At 38.7% G+C, this 24,668-nt stretch overlaps 1 protein-coding gene across 2 annotated transcripts; it reads left to right on the forward strand.

Annotated features, from left to right (window-relative positions):
• Positions 1-341: 341 nt before the first annotated feature.
• On the forward strand, positions 342-23,520 carry COCH (cochlin). 2 transcript variants are annotated; one of them, XM_064658550.1, is made up of 11 exons: positions 342-538; positions 619-663; positions 6,414-6,570; positions 12,715-12,848; positions 14,031-14,096; positions 14,946-14,990; positions 15,078-15,225; positions 17,011-17,114; positions 18,502-18,728; positions 20,550-21,066; positions 21,750-23,520. In XM_064658550.1, the coding sequence occupies exons 1-11, from the start codon at positions 517-519 to the stop codon at positions 21,923-21,925; spliced, it is 1,641 nt and encodes a 546-aa protein (XP_064514620.1). In that variant the 5' UTR covers positions 342-516; the 3' UTR covers positions 21,926-23,520. The 2 variants fall into 2 exon arrangements, with proteins under 2 accessions (XP_064514620.1, XP_064514619.1); XM_064658549.1 differs by lacking the exons at positions 342-538; positions 619-663 and adding an exon at positions 3,358-6,070.
• The last annotated feature ends 1,148 nt before the right edge of the window (positions 23,521-24,668 follow it).

The following is a 24,668-nucleotide window of genomic DNA, read 5'->3' on the forward strand; positions in this document are numbered from 1 at the left end:
AAGATACCTGACATGAGATGTTGGAGAACTGTGGGTGGAGGGGATATCGAGGGATGCTCGGGCAGAGCCGGGAAGGCAAACTGCAAAGGCGCTTCGCCGGGCACAGGAACGTCCGCGCGCCTCCACTGCCGGAGCGGGCGAATTACCGGACCCGACTGCTTAGGGAAGCGCTGAGCCGCCGATCCCGGCGGGAGGAGTCGGGGGGGGCGCGGCGGGGGAGGGACAGCAGCACCTGCCGGGCCTGGCGGCGAGGCTGCCCAGCCCCGTGTGCCCGCTCCCTCCTTCCCGCCCTCCCCGACCACCCTCGCCCGCCCCAGTGCTCATGCGCCCGCCGAGGTTTAAAGTGGGAGCCGCGGCTGCCGGCGGCGGTACCGCTCGGCGGAGGTGCGGGACAGCGAACAGGGCACGGCAGCCCGCGGTGCGGTGACCAGGCCGGCACGCTGCTCTCGGCTGCTCTCCGCTGCTCTCCTCGCCGCAGCTCTGCGCTGCCCGGCGGTGCGGGCGCGCCCCGCTGCCATGTGGCTCCCCCTGCTCCTCGGTGGGTATGGTGGGAAGCGGCTGGGGGCCGGCGGGGCGGGCGCGGAGCAGCGCCCCGACCCCTTCCCTGTCTGTTCGCAGGCTCCTTTCTGCTCTCCAGTCCTGTGCGCGGGAGCGACAGCTCAGGTGAGTTGGCCGCTCTCCTCTCTCCGCACCTCGTGGATGTTGTTTCTCCCTCGGACCGTCTCTGCTCGGCCAGGCCCGCCCCGGCGAGAGGTGGCGGCGCCCAGGGGGGCGCTTGGCCGCGGGTACCGGCCCGGCCCTTCCCGGCGCTCCCGGTTGCTGCTGCCTCTCGCCGCGGGGTGCAGGTGCTGCCGCGGAGGGGCCGCGGGTGCGGCCGCAGGGCAGGTTTGCGCGGAGCCGGCCGGGGGGAAGCTGCAGAGGGGCACGGAGGATGTCTGGGAACGCTTCCAGGCGAGGGTGAAAACATCTTCCTGGCACAAGGTGAAGCAGCGCCTTTATGACAAACGTTCCAATCGAGGAGAGTGCCGGTAGCAAGAGTGAGTGAGAGTGTGTTTTGTGTGTTATAAAGGCAGTCGTACAGTGCTTGGTAATTTGAGGATTTCTGGAATATTTTAGACCATGGAATTAATTAAAACCACTTTCAACCTGCCCTGCAATTATTTTGACCCGAAAAGCAAAAGAACATACTTAGGATGCCTAGGAGGGTGCTGCAGGGGCTGCCTGTTGTACCATGCTCTATTGGACTGCCTCCCTGCTGCTGGAGAGCAGGCTCTCCTGGAGCCAGAATCAATCCATGGGAACCAGGAGCCATAGGAAGCAGTTGAAGAAATAATGTGGCAGAAGGACACAAGCAGTTTGTCTGCCCCTTCCCGTGGAGTCTTTCACCAAGGGAGGACAGGAGCCAGCAGAAGAATGTGCTTCCAGATGCAGGCCTGGCAGACAGAAGGTGAGTGACCTCAAGCTTTTCTGAATGGTTGTTCGTGATTTCTCAGCTCTTAGGAAGCAGGATTTGCTGCTCATTTTGTGTTCAGTCAAAGATTTGGAAAATTCTTTTGTGCTAAACTGATAAAAGCTGCATGAGACAGGAGTGCTATGGCTAAAAAAGGGAAAAAATGCACAGCAATAGGAAACCTACTCCAACCCCAGTTCCTTTCCCTTTTTTTGTTTTACAGGTGCATTATAGATGAAGTGCTGACAGTCTGGCAGGAGACAAATGAAAAGTTTTCTGTGATGCTTCCTCCAGGGTTGGAGAAGCCACTGTAACCTGAAGGTATCTGGAACCAGCTAAAATAGCATTAAGGGTGTATTTCCAAAATGGAATATTGATACAAGACTATGCTATAAAATGTGAACAACTTCTGTAAGATATTATCTTTTACCATTATTCTGAGCCTAAATTCAGCAGCATTTGGTTATTGAACTAGAAGATTTGCAGGAACTTTTTATGAAAGTGCTTAAATTCTGTTGTTCAATAAGAACATTAATTTCCTCAAAAATCTACTGTATTTAGGCTCATAATGTTTGGGAAGATCTTTGAAAATCTTAAAACTTCCTTTATGCTCCCACTGGAGTGTAAACAAATACTGCCAAGTTCAACAGTTGTGGTTACCATACATGAGACTCTGCAGGTGGGTGAACATTGGCATGTGATGGTAAGCAACCTTACACTGATCAGAAAAGGGCAAGTCTCAGACTGAAATGAATGATATAGCCCTGACCAGATTTCTTTAAATTCCATTACCCTTGTCCACATCAAGATAGGTAATTGAGATTGCATAAATTAGCATGTAATCTGTGAACAAGTTTTCTGAAATATAAACAACTGTAGGTTTACTAGTATGTCCATTTTTTTCAAGTATGGATAAGGTATGTGGGAGGATTCCTTGTGTAAGATAGAAAAAGCAGGCATGTTTGAACCCTCAAGATAAAAAGGGACCTAAAGTCTTCCTGTATTGAAAATAATACCAAATATTAAAAGGAATAGGAAGCATTATAGGGATGTACTTCTCTATTTTACAGCTCATAAAGCAATCTTACTTGTAGGAACCCCTGTTTTATATTTTGTAAGAATGTACATAGACTTTTTTCCTTTGCATAAACGAACTCTATTTTCCCAAAGCAATGCATGGAAACTTCAAGATTAGAGAAGCTCAGATTTTGGCTATGGATTTTATTTTTCTAGAATAATTTAATGCAATGACTTGTGTCAAAAATTAAGTGAGAACTTTCATAGATTGACATAAGCAGCAGCTATTCACAGCAAAATGTGAAGAGGCATCAAAAAGATGGAAACTGATGGAATGATTGAAAACTGGTTGTTTGAGGAGAGAAGTGAGTCTTTGCTTTTTTTTTTTCCCCTTTTTTAGGTCAACAATGATGGAAGACATTCATCCGTACCTTTAAATATGGCTTAAATCAGGAAGAATTACAGTTTCTTTTCTCTGTACTTTGTTTTTATCAGATACCCTGGTGTAGTGTGTTTCTGTGAAGCTTGACGGGTGTGTGTCTTGACAGGATTGGATGATGGCCAATTTATTATGGTTCTGAAGGCCTAATTTTCTGTCACAGAGCATAGGTCTCTAGTCCTCAACAGAGTCCAGAATGGGTAGGAGTCTAGGACTGAATCCTTTAAGGGACATGAGTTACACAAATTGCAAGCTTATATTTCCTTCTTCCAAAAATACTTGGATTTAGAGTATTGCATCACATAAGCATCCAGAGAAATGCCTCCACTGCTATTGCTGAAATTTTTAAATTCCAGTGATTAAAACATGTGGGTTTTATCTCAGTTACTTTATATATATATATATATATATATATATATATATATATATATATATATATGTATATATATAAATAGTCTCTTTGGCAGTTTCTGCCATGTTGAAGTATATTGGATAGATTAAAAAACAACCACCTTCTCCAATTTTAATAGTAATATCACATATGAAATTTGTGAGAGTGATTAGTATGTAAGCTGGCAAAGAACTATTTTATATTTTCTAGTATTCAGATTTCATTAATACATTTCCCTGTTTGCGATGGAATGCTTGTGGTTTTATGGGTTGAGTGGTTGATGGTGCATTAACGAAAAGGAAAGAAATTCACTGCAGAGCTGATATAGTAAGTCTTAATTGTGGTAGTAAAAAAAAATGGCTTTCACTTTGATACTGCACCTAAAATTTCTAATGTTAGTCTCAGTTACAGAGTTATGGCTTACAGAAAACTGTACCTACCTACACAGAAAACCAAAATTGTTGCTTTTGGATTAACAATGTTACGTGCTTCAAAGTGTGTGTTTTTACCTCTGTGCTGATCCAACTGATGTATAGACTGCTAAAGCCCCTAGCTACGGTGTGTCAGCTCTTCAGTTTGCACAGCAGCCTGCTTCGCATGCATATAGACAAGGATGGTGACACCCTTGAGGCTGCCAGTGCATTAAAATCCCGTGGCTGGGCTACCATGGATTTCTGTGTTTTCATTACCAGGTAAAACACAGAAAGATTATTTTTTTCCCTTCATCTCCTGTGCTATGCAAAATATTAGTCTTCCACATGACAGTAATTAGTAAGTACTGGGTGATGAGGGAAATACAGATCTCCAAGTGATAAGGTGTTTGTTAACTAGACATGTCTAAGTACTGTCCTTGTGTGCACAGCCGGCCAAGGAATTCAGTCAAGTACAGTACATTAGAAACTACAGGAATTAAAATTTCCTGTGGAGTCTTGCACTTTTAGAGGCTGGAAGAATGTTGCAGGGTGCGTGGCACAAGCAAAGCTGTGAAAGCAGAGAGTACCAGTGGTGCTCATTGCAGGAACTTCTCCAAGGATTTCCAGCCTTCCAGCTGCTGTTTAATTCTGGTGCTCTTGCTAGTTGTCATTTGGTGGATATCACTTGATCAGTGCCCAGTAATTACCAAAAACACTCGTGGAACTTTCATGGAAGGATTAGGGGACTTAAAACAGCAAAGCAAATCTACTTCTTTTAGCATAACACCAATAATATAGCACTTGTAACAACGAAAATATGGAGCTTCTAGGTATAAACAGTGGTGATTCTGCTTGATTTTTCTGTCTTTTGTTTTTAAGGCAAATGTATAAGATTGAGCACAGAGAGGATGTAGGTAGGTAAGACTAAGTCCTAAAAGAAACTTCTTTATTTCTTAGAATACTTGAGAAGCAGATTAAATTACTTTACAGTGTCTGGCTAGGTAGACAACTCTTATCTTGAGGAGGGAAAAGTAAAGAAGTGCTTACTGCTTTCTTTTTTTCTTATTCTGGACTATCTAGACAGATTTAGCATGTATAAATCCCATCTTTGTGCTAACAAATAGCAGCACAGATTTTTCAGGAAGATGTGATTAGGTAGTTTAAAATAGTTTCAATATAGCATTAATGGGAATTATATATATTTAGTAGTAGAACTACATGCATGGTTGATGAACGTAGGTATTTGTTTATGCAGCCAGAATAAACAGACATACTTCCCTGTACCTCTCTGACTGCAACTGCTCTGCTTTTCAGTTCCAAAGTCAGTGAGATTAGCAGGAGGTGTGATCTTTTCCATCCCCTGATGAAGAACAGTGTATGTTCCAAATACTTTCAAATACAAGCAGCATATGTTGGTGTCAGTAAACACCCTAGGGTAAGAGTGAAAACAACGGGCAGGGAAGCGGGTAAGAGACATATCACTGATCCCTGAAACATGCTCTCCTTGGGATAGAATGCTATGTTGTATGCATTGATGCATTGGCCAGCCTCTGTCAGCTTTCATCATAATATTATGAAACAGTAATATCCCAAATGCATACAGAAAAGGTTCTTGCACCTTCTAGTACTCAGCAAGGGCAAGATGTGTCCTTAGGAAGTTCAGAATAAACAGCCAGTCATGGGTTGGACTTATGATGCTGAATTGGTATTGATCTAACCCTAATTTGCTGTGCTACCAGACCAACTGAATGTTCTGTGTTATGTACTAAAAGGCTGGTAGTAACTCTCCAAGATAAAAGACCTCTATGTTTTCAAAGTGAAAAGCATGTTTGTCAAGCAAAATTGTATACTGATATAAATCTGTGTCTGCACACCTACACTGCACATAGGCAAGAGCAGTGAAAGCTTAATGATGATAACCTGAGGAGCAACTTCTAAGAAAAAAAGGCAGAGTTCTGTTTAAAAAAAAAAAATCATATGCCTCAGCTGAATAAATAACTTTTGTCTCACTGTGTGATTCTGAGAGTCCTTTGCCCAATGATTAAGATGTAAACTTCATTGTAATGAATTGATATCAATGTTCTAGATGTTACTGTACTACTGGAGCAAGAAGATGGGTATTCCTTTTTTTTTTTTCTTTTTCCCCTGCGCTGGCCTCAGTTGGATTTATTGCAGAAGCTAAGGGAAATGCTGAATACTGCTGTCAACCTGCTTCATGAATACCACTAAAGAGAAGATTCAGAATTTCCTAAGTGATTCATAGATGTCTTACGGCTGGAGATTACTGTGGGGATGTCAGAGTAATTTAATTTCTCCCATGGAGAGTGCCACCCATGTCAGTGGTCCACCAACCTTCCAAGGTCTTCTTGTCCTTCTATTTCTGCAGTAAACTTATAAATGTGAATTGGTTTTCCTCATGTAATATTCCTTGAATGTTATTTTAATGTTGTTTGCTCATGGTTGTTTTTGGTTTTTTTACCCTTCCCACCTTTTCCTGCCACTTCTTTCCCATAAATAATAAAGTGTGTTCTTCCTTGTCATAACTGCACATTTGTAAGCTCCAAAGACATCTTTACAGGCATCGTACCTAATTTCAAATTCAGACATTGCTTTAAGCTTGGAAACTGTAGAGAGGTTTGAAAAAGAAATCCCAACAAAAAACCCTTAGATTTTTCAGGTCAAAAGTTGTTCTTTTCTCTTTAGCTGCCACTGCTATCACGTGCTTTACAAGAGGACTTGACCTTAGAAAGGGGACAGAAGATGTCCTTTGCCCAGCAAACTGTCCTCTGTGGCAATTTTATGTCTTTGGGGATGGAATTTATGCTTCTCTCTCCAGTATCTGTGGAGCTGCCATACACAGGTAAGTCAAATGAATGCTAATCAATGTGTTAAGTGAATTTACATAGTCTATAGTCTTGCCGTGCTTTGAAATCTTAATCTTTTGATGCCATCATATTAAAGATCTCTCTAGGCTTTCTGAATCCTGTTAACAAGAGTATCATTAGGAGAAAAGAGAACAAGATAAAGAATGTCTGGACAGTTTGCAAGTTATCTGAATCGTGTTTAAGTGCTCTTGAAAACCACTTTGTTGACTTTCTTTAAAATGGTACAGCAGCAGATTGACTTTCACTATAAAATTATTTGTGTCACTAGTAGAGATGGAAGAATACAGTGTAAATAGTAATTAATTGGAGAATAAAAGCAGATTTCTGACTTTCTTAAATGCTTAAGTCAACTGTTTGAAAGAAACGGAGGAATGATTTCAGTTTCTGGGGCTTTTATCCTCAAGAAACAGAAACTATTTCAGAATATATCGATGTGCTGCTGAAGCTATCAGTATTTTTTATTTAAAAAACCCCACAACTATGGACTTAAATTTTTGCAAAGAAATTAATTACTAGAAGATAAAGGAGGAAAATAACGGGGTTTTGGAGTTATTATTAATTGTTCGATACTTTAAATGCCATAAAAATATGCTAAGCATTTTAAATAATATTTAGGGTGCTGTCATTACTATCCAGAATCTCATTTAAAGTATCAATTAAAATTCTATGACTTTTAATAAGACTTACAAAATTCAGGCTACTTGTATAGTATTTAAACTCCAAACTAAAATGAACTTCTTTTTGAAAAAAAAAAATTGATTTAAGGAGGGGGTTTGAGTACAAACTGTCTGGAATTTGTCAAATGCTGTAAAGGAGACTAAGAGCTAAGGTACTACCAGAGGAGCCAGAGAGAGCTTAGAAGGTATTGTGGGGGTCTGTGTATTTGTTTTTTAAAGCTTTAGAGTTTGTCTCAAATATAATTACATGTCTCCATGTGTATTTTATTGCTGGACAGGCTTCCTTTTGATGCTTATGTAAAAAGAAAGAAAGCCTCAATTAAGTGTGCTGTAAGCGTCTTCATGAGTGTTTAAAAAAATTAAGCTCTGGTACTTCACTTTTCTTTGTTTAGGTATATAGAAGAAGTTTGTGAAAGAATGTCTGGATCAAATGCGAGTTGTGCTTTTTGTTTGTTTTTGTTGGGGTGTTTTGTTTGTTTGTTTTTTAAATGAGGAAAACTGAGATTTCTTTCCATGGTCAGTTTTTCTAAGACTGTGTTTGTATTTTGTGATGTAGCCATTTATTTTAACATTCCGTTTCATTACTGATTGCCAAAGAAGTCTTTACTCAAAGAGAAAAAAGCTCTTGCTGTCAAGACTTTTTCTACAGAAATTAAAGACTTGAACAGTTTGAAAAGACAAGAAGTTTCTAACCAGTTCAACTAGGCAGCATTCTTGAACCTCCCATGCCAGTGGTGTCTGTGACTGTTAGAGAAATCCCACCACGAAAGCTGCTGGGACTTGGTTCCATCACAGCTGGGGAATACTTTACAAAAGGAAAACCCAATATTTTTCCATAGTAAGAATCAATATAAATTGTACTACTTGTGAGATATGTAGCCCTGTTTGTAAATCCCTAATCTAACAGTCTGTCTCCATAGATATTGTGAGAATAATGAGGGCTCTAATAGCAACAAAGAGACTAAAATATACTCACCTTTCTAATCTATGTCTTCCAGAATTGATGTAAATTAACATTGTTCAAGCCTTCTGAATATGACAGACTGCAGTAAAGTGTTTTGAAAAAGCAGAATAAAGGAGGACTGCTGTTTTTGAAGACAGCCTCAAACTTTGGCCTTTCATACTCAGAATAGAATTTGCTACATGAGAACATTTTGTTGTCTTTGCTGCAGCTGTTAGCAGCCATAAATACTGGCCCTGGTAAAAAAGGATTGATGAATGGAGGACAGGCAATAGCTGTTTAGTTCTCAGCTAATTACAGTGCAGGCTGCAAAATCGAACAAAACCCTTCTTGCTCTGTCTTGCAATGCATAAACTCCATATTGGTGTGAAAGTAACTTTTTGAGAAGATATTCCTAACAGGTAATCACCTTAGTTTGCTGTTATTGTGATGTAAGAAGATGTGTGCTTTGAGAAGTTTGTAAATTTCTTCCAAATAACTGAAATAACCACACCTAGTTTAAAACTAAGTATGCTCTCCATTTCATTGCATGGTGAGTGCAGCGTAGCTCTGTACCTTTCAGCACCATTGAGTACTAGCCCTGTGCCACCTACAGTGCCTGCTGTTGTCTAAGGGAAAGCAGTCAGACAACTACTCACCATTTCAAGAAGCATCAGTCTTGGGAGCAGTGCTTTTGTTTGTTTGGTTGGGTTTTTTAACTGAAAATGATTGTATGAGCATGAGTCTGTTCCACATACACTTCAGTTTGCATGCTGGGTCCATACTGAGGCTGGATCCCTTAATTTTACATAAATCAAGTAATGCTTATTCCTATGAGTAGTTCCATTACTGTGAGGGAGTTATTAACACAAGAAAATACTATACAATGCATGAAAAGAATTTAGCAGAATTCAGCTACAAATAATTCTGTGTGCTAGAGATGAATAAGCTTTCTGCCTGGTTTAGTTTGTTATATTTGGCTTTTTCTCTCATCTTATGTGTAATTACTCTCAGGAAACAGAATATTTATTTAATATTGTTCTTTTTCTGGGCAGAAGAATAAAACATTTTGTCGAGGGAAGAATGGAGAACCTCCTACCAGGCTCATGCTATGTAGGCATGAAGAGCTGAGTTAAATCTACCACTGAGTGATTAATTGGATTAATAATCAGAAGGTCAAATGAAGGACTAGGTTCTCAGCTTGTGTAGTTCTGTTCTAGTGCCAGTTCATCTAAATGGAAACCCAGCCCAGTGTAGTAGTAGTTAGATGTTAAATAGGCATGTAAGTTGTTTTTTTTTTCATGACCTTCCTAACTAGTCACAGGGTGAAACCATTTCTAATTAAGCATCGAGGTCCCAGAACTCAAGTCTAACAAAAGCATATCATGGTATTACCAAGCTGGTCACAAAGTGCCCTTAGACATGAATGGCACCTGAGCTGCCCTAGTGTTTGCTAGAAGAATATTGACAAAAATATTGTCTTCCCAGAGGGATTTCTGAGCAGCTGTAGATTCCCTGGGAAACTTTGGTATAGAGCCTGCTTCTGCTGCTTAACTTCCTTTCGCCAAAAGCAATAGGGTTGCAGAGAAAACAGAAGGAAAAGGGTCTAGGGGGCTGGAGGAAACGCTGAGCAATTGCATATTAGTGATTGATGGCAATCAGGCAGCAGCAGGAGACTGCAGTTTGGAGAAGAGAAGGATGCTTCTTGGAGTGATTAAGAAAGACAGATTATGTGGAAGGAGTTGGCAGATGATAATAGTAGAAAGGAAAAATCGGAATTCAGCTACTTGAGTTGCCTTGTCTAAAGTCCCTGAGGATAAACGGGCTGCAGACACATCTGTAAGGCTCATCTCCCATGGCTATCTCTTTGTGGTCTAGGCATCAGTTTTGATGTGCAGACTACATGAAAAATGCATTCAAAATTCAGCAAAGCCCTGTATCTCTTTCTCTGAGAGTGCAAATGAACAGTTCTTGCACTTTATTTTGAGAAAGTACATGAGGCTCATAAAAAGCTTCAGTTTTATCTGGTTAATTTACCTCAATTCAATTCAGATTTTTAAGTATGTTTTGGCTGAAATTCCTGTATTTCATTAGACCTTTCCATACGTTCTGCTGCCCTTGGCCAGTATACTTTCTTTCATGAGCTACTGTGCAGTGAGGTACTGGATTGCTGCTTTGTGTGTCTGTTTTTGTTTAATTTGTGTCCATTTTTGAGTGAAAAATACTGCTTAGGTATAAATTGTGATTTGTTATTAACAATGAAGCTAGCCAAGAGAACAGACTGCAGCTTTTATATAAAATTGCTGTCAAGCAGCACTGGTAGTAACATGAAACATAGTGAGTAAGGAAGTGAAAGCTTCCTGGACAATCTGCAGATTCCCGTTTAATAAAAACAGCCATGGCACGCAAGTCAATCACACAGCGGCAAAGCACAGCAACAACACTCAAAGCAGATTAATAATGACATAAGTCATTCTGAGGAAAGGCGTGGGCACTTCTTCACTCTAAAAACCACTGCAGATCTACACAGGGTTGATATCACTTTTAAAGTCAATCATAAATGATTGCAGAAGGGAATTTGCTGATCTGATTCAGAATGCAAAGGTAGGCTGACAATATATGATTTATTCCACATCAGCATATAAGTATGCATTTTGAGTAGACTTGCTTGAAGAAGCAGCCCAGGTAAAACTGATGAGATTGTAAAGGGTGGATTAAACTGTTAACTCGCCTATAGAACAAAATGGCAAGAAAGGAGGAATAACTTCCATAAAGCTACAGTTCATGTTATATTTACTTCTAATATCAGCCCCCACTTGAATTAAAAATAGCAGAGCTGTCGTATGGAAATATTGTATCTTCAGAAGATAGTATAGAACTTTGACCTGTGTTTAAATACAGAATCAAATGTTTTCAACAAATAGATAAGGAGCAAATAAATCTACTCCAGTTTCAGTGTGAAGCTTCCAAATTCAATGGAGACTAGGTAGATAATTATTTTTCTCCGGAATTACTAATTATATTTAATTACTTAATTGGCGGAATTAAAATGTAAAGACCAATAGACAAAATGGAACAATATAGACAACATTGCATAAAATGCAATAAGATAAGCTGAAAACATTGTTTCCAGAATAATTCTTAGGTTGAGCTTTCAGACTGAACATTTTCTTGAGTTCAATTCAGCCACTGCTCAAAGTTGTGAGTCCACAACAAAAGAAGTGGGAAGAGATACTAAATTCTTCTTAGGAGCTAACTTGGGCATAGATCAGGTTTGCTGATGTAAGCCTAAAGTAGCTTCACTAAAATTGCAAGTACAAACTTAAACTAGAAACTGTTCCAATTAAACACATATTCTCTACTTTTGACACCTTTCTTTATCCATTAAGACTGAGACACTAGTGAAGGCTTGAATGCCAAAAAGAATCAGGCACTGGAGAAGAAAATTGTGTTCTAGTTAGACTGAAATATTCTAAATACATTTATATGTTATTTTCCTTAAAGATGATTTCAACTTACTGAATTTTCCTGTCATTTAAAACTAACCAGTTAAAAGCTCTGGTCTGATTTTTCACTCACTTTTGTTTTAAAGAACTATAAAGTGCTGTTTGTATTTGCCAACTTTATAATCTGATTTTAAACTCATTCAGGGTAACTTTACTAAAGCTCCTTTGTCTCCATATTCTACACTGTATTCCTGGATAAGAAAATATCTGTAGAGCTTGAAACTGTTTAATTCTTGTAGCTTGGAAGATTATGATAATAGATATAACCACAGCTGCATTTAGAAATACAAGTCACATCCATGAAGGAGGAATGTCTTTTAACAGCAATCCACATAGAGCTTTGATGTGGAAATTGCCTTTGCCACAGATACCCAAAGCTCATATTACCAGAAACATACACAAAGTTTTCTAAACTGTAGTCTTGATTATTCTTCTTCTACAATGTTTTAAATCAGATTAGGTCAGGACCTCTTTTCAAGCAGAAAACCAAACAAAATTGAAAAGTAAATACGAAGGAGCACATTGCTGTGCTGAGTAGTCTTGAAATTACTACTTGTCTCCCAAAGCACTGTACCTGCCCAAGTATTGCAAAGCATCAAGCTTTTACGTCCTCTTAGAGAAGCTCAGCCTTGACCTTTGGCCTCTAAAAGTAATAAATATTCTTTCAGTATCACATAAAAAGAGATCTGAACTGTTCAGAATTTCACTTAGGAATTGATATGAAACATCACTCTTCTGCATTAGTCTAAACACTGCCAGAATTTTGGGCTTTCCTGATCTTTTTTTTTTTAATAAGTCTGTGTGATGCTGTGTAGAATAGCTTTTTTTTAAGGTCTTTTCAGCAAGTTGCAGTTTGTTTTAGCCTAAACACAACTGAGTGCATATATGGCGTCTTTTTCAGGAGGCTGGTGTAAAATATACTAATGATGGTATAACTGTATTGCATTTTCTTGTGATTAAAATGTCTGATTCATAAAAACTCTTTTTGTATCTCAGGGGTGTGATCACCAATGCAGGAGGAGCTGTAAGGGTAAAGACTCTCCCAGGACAGGACAACTACCCTGCTGTAAATGCCAACGGGATCCAGTCTCAGGTGCTCTCTAGATGGGCTTCATCTTTCTCAGTGACTCGTAGGTGGATCACACTTATTATTCTGCAAACTGTATTTGAAATGTTGATAGAACTGTAGGAACCTTCTTCAGTGCTCCATGCATAAATAAATGTGATTGCTATCTGATGTGTAGTAATAGTATTTTTCACTTCTAATTAATTATTTTACCTTCATTTTTCTGGTTTCCTAAAGAAAAACCATTCCAGCTAGACTAGCTAGTCTGTAGGAGAAGTTGATACATAAAAATGCATCCGTTATTTAGAATGTAATGACTTGATAGCAGGCAGTTGACAGTTCCATGACAGTTTAAGCCGGTCAAAGTCCGTGCTTTGATCCTGACTTTGCAGTCTGGTCCTCCTACCACTTCAGGCCATATAGTGTTATCCCTTCTCTCACCCTGCCTGCATTTGTGCAGGCAGTAGCACTTGTCAGACCCTTCAAAGACCTTGTACAGCATTCCCTGCAAAAAGAACACTGACCCTCCAAAAAATATCAATTATGTCAACTTACATGTGATGTGCGGTCATTAAGCTACAGTGTGACATAGTGGCCTTTTTTCCAGAACTTTTTGTCACATAGTTGAGATAGTGTCCCCAGCTGCAAAGCTGTTGTCATGCCTTGCCATTCAGGGGAGGCTAAATCACCCTCATAAAATCATATGCAGAAGCATATTGGTTGTATATGTTGTGGTTTCAAAAATATTAAAGCATATGTGTTTTCTGGTACATTCTTTCAAAGTTTGTGAAACAGATCTCTCTAATGTGTTCTTATTGTTTACACAGCTAAGATTTAGCCTACTATCTCTAAGATACTAGTAATCCTTAGTTGGTGCCCACAGCAAGTTAATAGCTAAGAACTTGGGATCACAGGTGCTTTTGGTGAGGGTGAAAGTTTTCAGTTCTCCAGATCAAGTCCTGACTTTATCTGCTAGAAATAAAGAAATAATGGCTTCTACAGCTCAAAATCTCTCATCAAATAAGTATGCTGTAATCATGCATCAGCTGCTGTTGCTTCATATGCGGAAATTAATTACCTCTAAAACAAAGAGTGCAATACTGGATTACACCAAAGGTTTGTCTAGACTCATATTCTACTCCCAGAGTAGCTAATGGCAGATGGTGAAGAAAGATTATTGGAAATAGAGTGTTCTTCAAACATCATCTAAATACACTAAAATACTGTAAATGTATTCTTATTTTAGCAGCTACCAAGGACACAGCACTTGAAGCAGTTGGACGATCGGTATCAACAGCACGTCCTTCTACAGGTATGAGGTCTCCACAATAAGGGAAGCATCTTGTGATATGATGTGCTTCAGTGTGTGAATCCCTGGCTGAAATTACATGTTTCATATGATTCATTTATTTTTAAAGAAGAAAACATACAATATCTGGTTTTGCAGCATATCTTTCATCAGAAAAAAGAAGAATCATGTAATCTTGGAGATTGATTATGATTTCACTAGTGTTCATGTAAATTAAAAACAAAACTTGAATGAGTTTGAAAAAGTAATACAGATAAAGAAAGGTAAGAGTTCATGAGCTAATGGGATATTTGTTCTTTTTAAGTAACAGAGAAGAAAAAGGTAAACCATTTGTTCTTACAGAACTGCTCAACAGCTGAGAGCTGTGTAGCAAAAATTTAGTTGTTATGTGAATTTCACCACAGAAAATGCTGCGTTAAAAGGCTAGATCAATTTTTATGAAGGTTAGTGCTATATAAATACTGGATTTGGATGTTGTTTGTGAATAGGCCATTTGTTTTACAGTTTAATTCATGGTTTGCTTCCAAACCATTAATACTGTGCACTGTACAGCAAAATTGCTAACTGAGAAATAGTAGCACTTAGGAAGGTGAGATACAGAAATCCACCCATCTTTGTATGATTCAGTAATCAGTCAGGCAGGTGTAGAAAGGAAGGTTAACTGTTTCATTTGGAAAAGAATATTCTCCAGGAAGCAAAGCAGTACTAGTGCAATTTTAATAATTAAACTGATTGACAGTCCTACTGTGGATAGTTTGCATTGTAATTTTTGGAGTCTGAGCTTTTTCTGGTTTATTTCGGTCCATTCATCATCTTGTTCTTAAATGACCCATGCTCTTTTCTTCACTGAAGGTAAAAGACCTAAGAAGACTCTTGATAAAAAAGCTGGAAACAAAGGTAAGAATACACAGATTTACCTTTTGCAAAGAAAAATCCTAATATTTACTTGGTGTTAATAAGTCCAATTATTTTGGATGTTCACAGACTGTAGAGCTGATATTGCATTTCTCATCGATGGAAGTTACAACATTGGCCAACGTAGGTTTAATTTGCAGAAGAACTTTGTTGGAAAAGTAGCTGTAATGTTGGGAATTGGAATAGAAGGGCCTCATGTTGGAGTCGTACAGGCCAGGTAAGGACAGATCTACACAAAATACAACCGCGTCACTGGTAAGAGAAATCAATTAATATATCACTTCCTATTTTGCAGAACAATACCACTCCATAATGGTTGATGAATAACAAGAGAAAGCAAACTCTTTTGAGCTGTAGCAGCGTTTGCTCTGTGCTACACTGAGATGTCCATGTGAGGGGACATGACAAATTTGAACATTTTCTGTCTCTATGATATTTGGTATTTGGATAGAGAGAACAGCTGGACTTCTCACAGCCCCCTTGGCTGCTGACAGCTTTGTAGCTCATCTTAGTAGAACTGCAGGAAACACCCCGAAAAGGAGAGAGATGGCTCTTTTTAAAACTGTAGAGAGAGAGAATTGTCACAAATGGCTATGTACATTTACAAAACAAAAAACTGATCTTGCCAACCTATAGGTTACTACAGCTAATATTTTCAAATTTTAACTGGTCTCTTGCTTATTTAAAGACAGTTCATCAAATCTTTTAGGTTGGAAAAGACCCTTAAGATCATCTAGTATAACCGTACTATGTATGTTCACAGAGTGTAGTCTAAAAGCCACTGGAACATCCAGCATGTTAGCAGAAGGTTTTTTTGAGCCATAGCTTAGTTTGCTAATGACCAGCAATTGCAGTTTTCCAAGGTTTAACCAATTTGGCTATGGCATCTGGAAAAAAGGAAGCACAAAGAACCCACTTATTATCAAAATTAACTCACTTATTCCAAGAAAATGAAGCATCTGCTAGATTAGCACAGGATTTCTCTATCACATCTTTCTTTCATCATTAAAGTCTTTTCCTCTCCCTGCCTTTAGGCAACTGTAGAGTAGATAGATACCTGAGTCTGATTTAGTTACCTAGGCTTGCTGTTGCAGTCACTAGAAAGAAAGGCCACATTTGTGGCACAAACCATCTGAACTGCTTTGCATGCCTCTTTTAGGATGTGATGAATTGCATCCTGAAAAATCCAGTTTCTGTCCATCAAAAGCTAGGGGAAATGAATTCCACTCTTGCTGTCCTGAGTTTATATACTATAAGGTGAGGACCAATTAATGGAGAAAGTAAACAGTTTAGCACCTTGAACATTCAACTCTTCATTAGAAATTAATCTTACAAACAATAATCTTTACAGCTCAAAATGTACCATTTTAACAGTTATTCTGCTTGGCACAAGGGTTCATTCTAGTGATTGTGATGCAGAATTGAGCCATTTACTCATAGCAGCAGCTCTTTGGCTTGCAGGTGTTTATCAGTCTGCCCTTCACTTGGCAAAAATAACTTAATTTCTTTTTGTTTTCTACTGTAAATCAAAAGTGAAATCTGGAAACAGCGTAGTTAAAATCTTTCATTTCTTACATGGAGTCAGTAGCTAGTATAACTTAAAACTTCTCAAATAACTCAAACTACATTGTGCAGATATTTTTTAAAGAAGTTATTTCTCATACAAATAGTAGAAAGCCTGCTGATTTTTAATTACACAGGTGCGTTTACTTTAACATCTAGCAGGTTCATTTTTTTCTTTATATATTTTCAACCAAGTGTTTTCAGCTGTTTGATAAACATAAGAATCAGACTGTTCTTAATTTACCCATTTAGGTAGATAATTCCTCTTGCTAATGATTGTGAGATTTACTAAGCAAGGAGTATACTTCTATTTTAAAATACAGAGAATAATATATATTACCAAGAGTAAAATTATTCAAAGTGTGATTTAGCTTGCTAATGCCATACCAATATGAAAAGTGAACTGCAAACCTTATTACTTTATTTTATTTTTACACAGTGAATATCCAAAAATTGAATTCTATCTGAAAAACTTCACTGCTGCCAAAGAAGTTTTATTTGCCATAAAGGAACTAGGGTTCAGAGGAGGCAATTCCAATACAGGTGAGTTCATACTTCCACTGAAATAGAAATTATTGCTTTACATATTTTTATATATGTCCGTTTGTTTGTGTATATTGAAGTTTGTATAATTCAGATAGGTAAGAAAGTGTTTTAGATGCCACACTTATCTTAATTAGGTTCAGTGTTTTTCCACTAGAATGTGGCCACATCTTACACTTCATTTCCAGAAGTTAGGGCTGCTTATTACACATTTTATTAGAGTAGAAGTGTAAATATTTCTTCCTCTGTTTAAACAGTAGTTGACGTTTGACTAGTAACAGTGTGACATCTTGAGACAAATTCATGAAAGGCTTAGTGTTTCTTTCTTGTTGGGTAGTTAATTAAAGAGTTAGAATAAACACAGAGTAAGTAGTAAGTGATTGTGAAGAGCAGCCAGCAACCAAGCACCACACAGCCACTGGTGGTGGGAGAGAGAACTGGAAAGATAAAAGTGAGAAAATTCGTGGATTGAGATAAAGACAATTTAATAGGGAAAGCAAAAGCCACTCACACAACCAAAGCAAAACAAGGAATCCATTCACCATGTCCCATGGGCTGGTAGGTGTTCAGCCATCCCCAGAAAAGCAGGGCTTCAGCACACATAACAGTTCTTGTCACCACTCTGAATGTCCCCCCACCTTTATTCTCATTCCTCCAGCTTTATATGCTGAACATGACACCATATGATACGGAATACTCCTGTGGTCAGTTGGGGTCAATTGTCCCGAATGTGTCTCCCTTGTGCACCTTTTCTCTAATGGGGTGGTACAAGAAGCAGAAAAGGCCTTGGTACTGTGCAAGAGCTGCTCAGCAGCAACAAAAACATCCCTGTATTATCAACACTGTTTTCCACAGAAATCCAAAACGCAGTCCCCTAGTAGCTACCCTGAAGAAAATTAATTATCCCAGCCAAAACCAGTCAAATGAGGAAACTGAGCTCCAAGTACGTTGTAGTTCAGGAGCTACCTAAATTCAGCTTGTGAAGAGTCTTCCTTCCAATCCATTTGGCAGGCACCAGTATATCTACTTCCTAGTACAAAACTAGACCCATGGGCAAAAAAAAAAAAAGTCAGTGAATTCTTCCTTAGCTTTATCTGTATTTTTTGTTGGATTTTGTTGTGGTGTTTTTTAGTCAGGTGTTTGTTGGTTTTTTGTTTGTTGGGTTTTTTTTGGCTGGGGGTGTTGGTTTGGAGCAGTTGGTTTTTAGCTTAGAGGTTGCTGAAGCTTCATTTTTATCAAATTTCCAGGGACACCATTTCAATACTACACTGGGTTAGACCTGTAATCATAGCATAAATCCAGCACAATTTCAGACAGGAAACTGGTACCAAAACATACCACCATTGTATGCGTTATTTCTTCATATTCTTTTTCTGTTCAAAACAAGGAAAAGCTTTGAAGCACACAGCTCAGAAATTCTTCTCTTTGGAAAATGGAGCACGGAAGGGAATTCCCAAGATCATTGTAGTGTTTCTAGATGGCTGGCCCTCAGATGATTTAGAAGAAGCCGGCATAGTGGCCAGAGAATTTGGAGTCAACGTATTCATTGTATCTGTAGCAAAACCCACAGCAGAGGAGCTGGGAATGGTACAAGACACTGGTTTTGTTGACAAAGTAAGAAAAAAAAATTATTTGTTTTTCAGTTGTGAATATAATTCTGGAGAATATACTTTACACTAAAATTCTAATTAACTAATATATGTATATATAATAACTTATATAGATATAAAAATATTCTCTCAAACCATCCAGTGAAATTCTCTCTGCTTGTAAGCAATTTAAAAGAATAACACTAGGAAGGTTAAAGAAACACTGGGGGGTTTTTTTCTGCTAAAGGGTCCACACAAAGGTATCACTGTCCTCCCAGTTCAGAGGCTTGGCCAATTTGTAGTTCCTGGACTTTGTATTTGCATGAAGACTCTCAGTGCAGGAAATTCCCCTATCTCAGGTATGATTAAATGTGCCACAGCAATGAAATGCTGATACAATATATTCCCTTTCCTGAAATGGCAGACAGAGGCCTATCTTCCTGTACCTGCTCTATGGATAATTATTTACTTGCTTCCACTACAAAGAGGACAGAAAATATGGAAAAACATATCCTAGCAAGTTTATGTACAAGACTTTCATCTTGGATGCAGTTTTGGATCTTGTTCTGTTTGAATTCAAACACTGATCACCTACTCTCACATGAGCTTTCTGATTACTAGGTCTTTACTTACTCTGCAGTGAGAAACCCACTCATTTTCCACAAGGAGGTCTTAGATGTCTCATTTCAGCAGAAATGGCATGAACAAAATGAAGCACTACAGCTCTGCTTCTTCTAGGTGTAGGAGACCTAGCTGCTTGTCCCAGAGGTACTGCAGGCAGGTCCAACCCTTATGTACTTATAGAAGCATCATAGATTGGTTTGGGTTGGAAAGGACCTTAAAGATCATGCAGTTCTCACTCCCTTGCCATGGGCAGGGATGCCATCCACTAAACCAGTTAGCTCAGGCTCGGCCTTGAACATTTCCAGGGATGGGGCATCCACAACTACTCTGGGCAAACTGTTCCAGTGACTCACCACTCCCACAGCAAAGAATGTCTTCTTAATAGCATACCTAATTTATTTTTTTTTTTAATTTAAAACCATCCTCCTCCCTTGTACTATCACTGTCTGTCCCTGCAAAGACACAGAAAGACATGACCTTTAAGTGATTGAGGCCTGCCCTCCCCTTCTGTGTTTTGATCTTAGCCAGATTAGTTTTTAAATTTAACTCCTTTCTTAATTACCTTGTACTTTACATGCATCTTATGGAAGCTAGGGGAAAAAAATTTTACTTTGAATCACCTGGAGCTGTATTTCTACCCACTCTATGTCTGTGTTTATGACACATTAGAGATTAAAAAAATAAAGGTCTTACCAAGTTCCAAGGGAAAGCACAGAGGCTAATTTTCAGTGGATAAGCAAAAATACAGAACTTTCAATGCTTTGGCTATGCAGTATCATGACTCAGTTCACATTCACAAAACATAATTATGATTTGGAAAGGACCCCCAAGGACCATTTAATCCAACTCTTGAGTGAACGGTCCATACAGGGATCAAACCTGTGACCTTGGCATTCTTAGCACCATGCTTTAACCAGCTGAGCTAATCTCAGAGTTGTTATAGTTCTTCTGAATAAAGCTAAATTATTTGAAATGTCCAGAGCTTGTGGGGCAGGATTGGCTTTATTCCTGGGTAAAATAAGCTATATTACAGCTTTCAGTGGTTTCAACTGCAGATGTTTGTCCTCAGTTTCTGTCAAGACAAACAAGCAAAAAAGCCACCCCAAGCTCCCACCATGAGGCTCCACTAACCTGCCTTTGAAAGAAAAATCATAAGTGTCCAATTATTTTCCATTCGACTGGTCTGTCAGCATCCACCCACTGACTTACTGTTTTCCAACAGGCTGTCTGTCGAACCAACGGCTTCTTCTCTTACCAAATGCCCACCTGGTTTGGTACTACCAAATACGTAAAACCTCTTGTCCAAAAACTGTGTTCACACGAGCAGATGTTGTGTAGCAAGACATGCTACAACTCCATCAACATCTGCTTCCTGATCGATGGTTCCAGCAGCGTCGGAGAGAGCAACTTCCGCCTCATGCTGGACTTCGTCAGCAACGTCGCAAAGGCTTTTGAGATCTCTGACATCGGTTCCAAGGTCGCAGCTGTGCAGTTCACATATGACCAGCGCCCTGAGTTCGGCTTCACAGACCACGTCACTAAAGAAAAGGTCCTCTCAGCTATCCGGAACATTCGCTACATGAGCGGGGGCACTGCTACTGGGGATGCCATTTCTTTCACGATCAGAAATGTGTTCGGGCCAGTGAAAGATGGACCTAACAAAAATTTCCTCATTGTTTTGACTGATGGTCAGTCTTATGATGATGTTAGAGGACCTGCTGCAGCTGCACAAAAAGCAGGTAAATTACGTATTTTTAAAAGCGGTGCAAGTTGATCCATCTTGTTTCTGCTCTACTGTAAATGTTAAGGTTTTAAACTTTACAAAGTATAATACCTGCTTTGAATTCAGCAAAATGTAAGCCCCAAGGAACCGTTTCCCATTAGGATGACAAAAAACCCAGCGATCAGTATTACGGAGCCAGGTAGGCATAGATTCACTTATGGCAGCTTAGTGAACAACATACACCCAGTTTTACTTCTCTAAACAGTAGAGTAAGAATAAAGAACCAAGTAGTGAAGCTCCATCATCATCTAGGAAAGGAATAAGCAGTTTTGGCCAAAAAGCTCATTGGACTGATGATGCTTGAAGCACTAAGCACTAAGGAACCAAACTCATTTTCAGAATTATTTTGCACAGTGTTACTTGTGTTGCAAGACTGATATTGTAACTACTGCATTCATGTGTGTCACTACAAAAACTACTAAGACACTAGCTTTTACAATACCTCATATTTCCTTCAGGATTTTTCCTGAGACAAATCTTCTAATTCCTGATATTTAGTGGCAAACTCTAATTACCTTTGACAGACTGCAGATATTGAAACATACTTTTTCAATCCAGATTAATTCATGAATGTAGAAATGGCTGTTTTTCTTGTATCTACAGGCAAAATGGCCTTAACAATTTTTTTTCCTTTTGTAGGAATAACAGTCTTCTCTGTCGGTGTTGCCTGGGCACCTCTGGATGATCTGAAAGACATGGCTTCTGAACCAAGAGAGTCTCATACTTTCTTCACCAGGGAGTTCACAGGATTGGAGCAGATGGTTCCTGATATTATTAGAAGCATCTGTAAAGATTTTTTGGACTCTAGGCAATAAAGAAAAAAATCTGCTGTTCACTATTACTACTTTGAAACTAAAAATCATGAAATTGAAATGGTCCCTCTAATGTACAGATGTTTTTCCTCATATATACTATCATAATACAAAGGAAGAAGGGCTACTTTTTGTTTCTGTAATCAGTCAAGGATTCTTGTGAGCTTGTTAGAAGTTGTACTTGATACTGAAGTGCAAAATTTGGCCAACAGCTAATATTTTCAATAGGTACATAGTATCCCAAAGTTTAAAGCTATGCATATGATGCCCCTAAGGATAGCAGACATCCAGAGGAAATCATACAGCTCTGACTTTTTTCTGCCTCTTGCTAGATCTCTTCTTACCAAAAATAATATAATTTTAAACACAAGGTACCATCTTCTATAAGCCTTCTGTAGCTTATGATTCTGCATCTTTTCAAGGAGTTCTACTGGTAACATGAAGTACTTTCAGTGCTCCAGTTGCAAAACATCCATTATTGCCAGGCAGTTTAAGAAAAGATACAACAGATTGTAGCTAAAACAGTCTATTTTTACTACTTAGGGTTTTGCTATTGTGAATGATACTGCCATCTGGTTGGAAAAATTTACACCAAAAGTCATTTAACTTCTGTGCACAGATTTCTGTGGATCTATTGGTTCTTTTGGCACAGATTTTGAAAGGTATTTAAGGCACAATAGTTCTTTGAGAACCTGGATCCTAAAATATTAGCTGTTACTACTGCTTCTTGCACCACTGAAGTCAACAGTGATATTCCAAATATAACTGACAACTGGATATTTCCTGTCTACTGCTATGTACTGTCTTGATTTAACAAAGTTGTTATTGGCTAGACAGACACAGGAATCTTAGGCCAAGAGATTAAATTAGACCACACAATGGGGACTGAAAGCATTTAAATTCAAATCCAAAGGTATCTCAAACCTTGAAACCTAACTGATTTATATCAGATTACATGGTTAGAAGAGAGTAGGCAGGCATATTAAGTGGGATTTAGTAGTTCACAGAATAACAACTTCATAAGGATAGCAAAAACATCTTTTTGTGTGAGGTTTTTTGAAGATGAAAGAATAGTTTTCTTGATAAAAGGCTTTCATTTGATTACATACCTAGTAATATTGATATATTTGTACACCCACATGTGGTTAAAATGATGAGATATTCACAGAGTTATCCCAGATTCTTGGTGTGAATAACATACTTCAAGTATTTAGAAAATAAAGGGAGTTTGCAAGTAAAATATATAGTAGAAAACAAAACAACACTTTCCCTATCAGTCTGGGGTTTCCCTTTTTTCTCAATATAGATTGTAAAATTTCTAGTAGTTACAGAGTGGCACAGAAGGGATTGTACTCATCAGGCTTTTGCTATGCATTTTTTAAGAACATATAACTGACTATATATTACTCTAAACATAAATGGCAAAGATGCCTTGTATTTTTCTAGTAATTGTTATCTTTAATTTTGTTATGTGCTTATAGATAAGAGTATTCAGCTTTTGCTGTATAAATTCATATGCCGTATCAACTTTGTGTTAAAGTTTCTTTCATTTAGTTTATAAACTTTTTATAGAAATACATACTGCAAGAAAACTGGGACTGCTGCTATCTGTTTTAGTATCCCATAATACAAAAGTCTCTTTATGATGACCCTCATGTAGTACAGCTTGAGTAAGTTGTGTGTGATGCTTCCTGTCTGTATTATCTTAAATCCTAAGTCCTGCTTAAATAGCAGGGGAACTATTTATACAAATATTTTGAATGAGTCAATATCCAAGTTTTAGTCATTGTTTGTACTAGGTATGATGCTAGTTAAATCTCCTGGATATAAATTGTATGCTAGCTAATAGAATCACATTTTCCCTCCTGCTTTGTTTTTACTATTGTAAAGGAGTAGGGAGTTTTAACTTGTCATTCATTCATCAAACAAAAAGCAGGTTTGGATCCCTGGGACACTGAAACCTGCAGAGCTGACTGCCCACATACTTCCATTTCACAGGAATGGTGATGCCACGTTACTTGCACCTTCACAGAGTCCTGTTACACTCGGGTAGGAAGTGAGCACAGAGAATACTTTCTGAAACATACAATGCTTATTGTAAACAAGCATTTGTGAGCATAATTTTGATCTGAGAAAAACTTTGGTGGGATACGGATAAAAGGATTGAGACCAGGTGAGATACAAAGACAAGGTGGAAAGGATGTGGACTGTGCTATAAGTGGAAGGTAAATTTGGAGGAAGAATAAATAGCAAGGTAGAGGGTAGCAGACGTAATTTGAAACTCTGGCTTGAGTAAGAAGGTAAGTAAAGGATTCAGACAAAGATTCAGTTTTATGCTGCTGGACCAAGCAGTACAAAGAATGTGAACAGAGCTGCAGCTACCCTCAGTCATGCAAACTCAATTTGGGAAAACTGTAGCAGATTTGGGGCTGTCAGGAGATACAGTCTGCAGGCGGTCAGTTCTGTTCTTTAGTGCGACCGATGAAAACCATTGTAAAGGAGCTGGAATACATGATCTTTAAAGGTCTTTTCCAACCCAAACCATTCAGTGATTCTCTATGCCCTATTTCCCTGAGCAGTACTCACAAGGCTGCTCAGGGGGCCTCAGATTTGCAACCCCACTGCTGATGACATACCGCTGCACATTAAAAAAAAATAAGATTCCTTCTCTTGAGTAGAAAATTCTGAGCTTAGAGGTTTAGGTACTTACTGGAACTCCCATTGAGCTGTTTTGAATTTTACATTA

Source organism: Pseudopipra pipra, chromosome 6, assembly GCF_036250125.1.
Source record: "Pseudopipra pipra isolate bDixPip1 chromosome 6, bDixPip1.hap1, whole genome shotgun sequence".
Taxonomy (NCBI): Eukaryota; Metazoa; Chordata; class Aves; order Passeriformes; family Pipridae; genus Pseudopipra; species Pseudopipra pipra.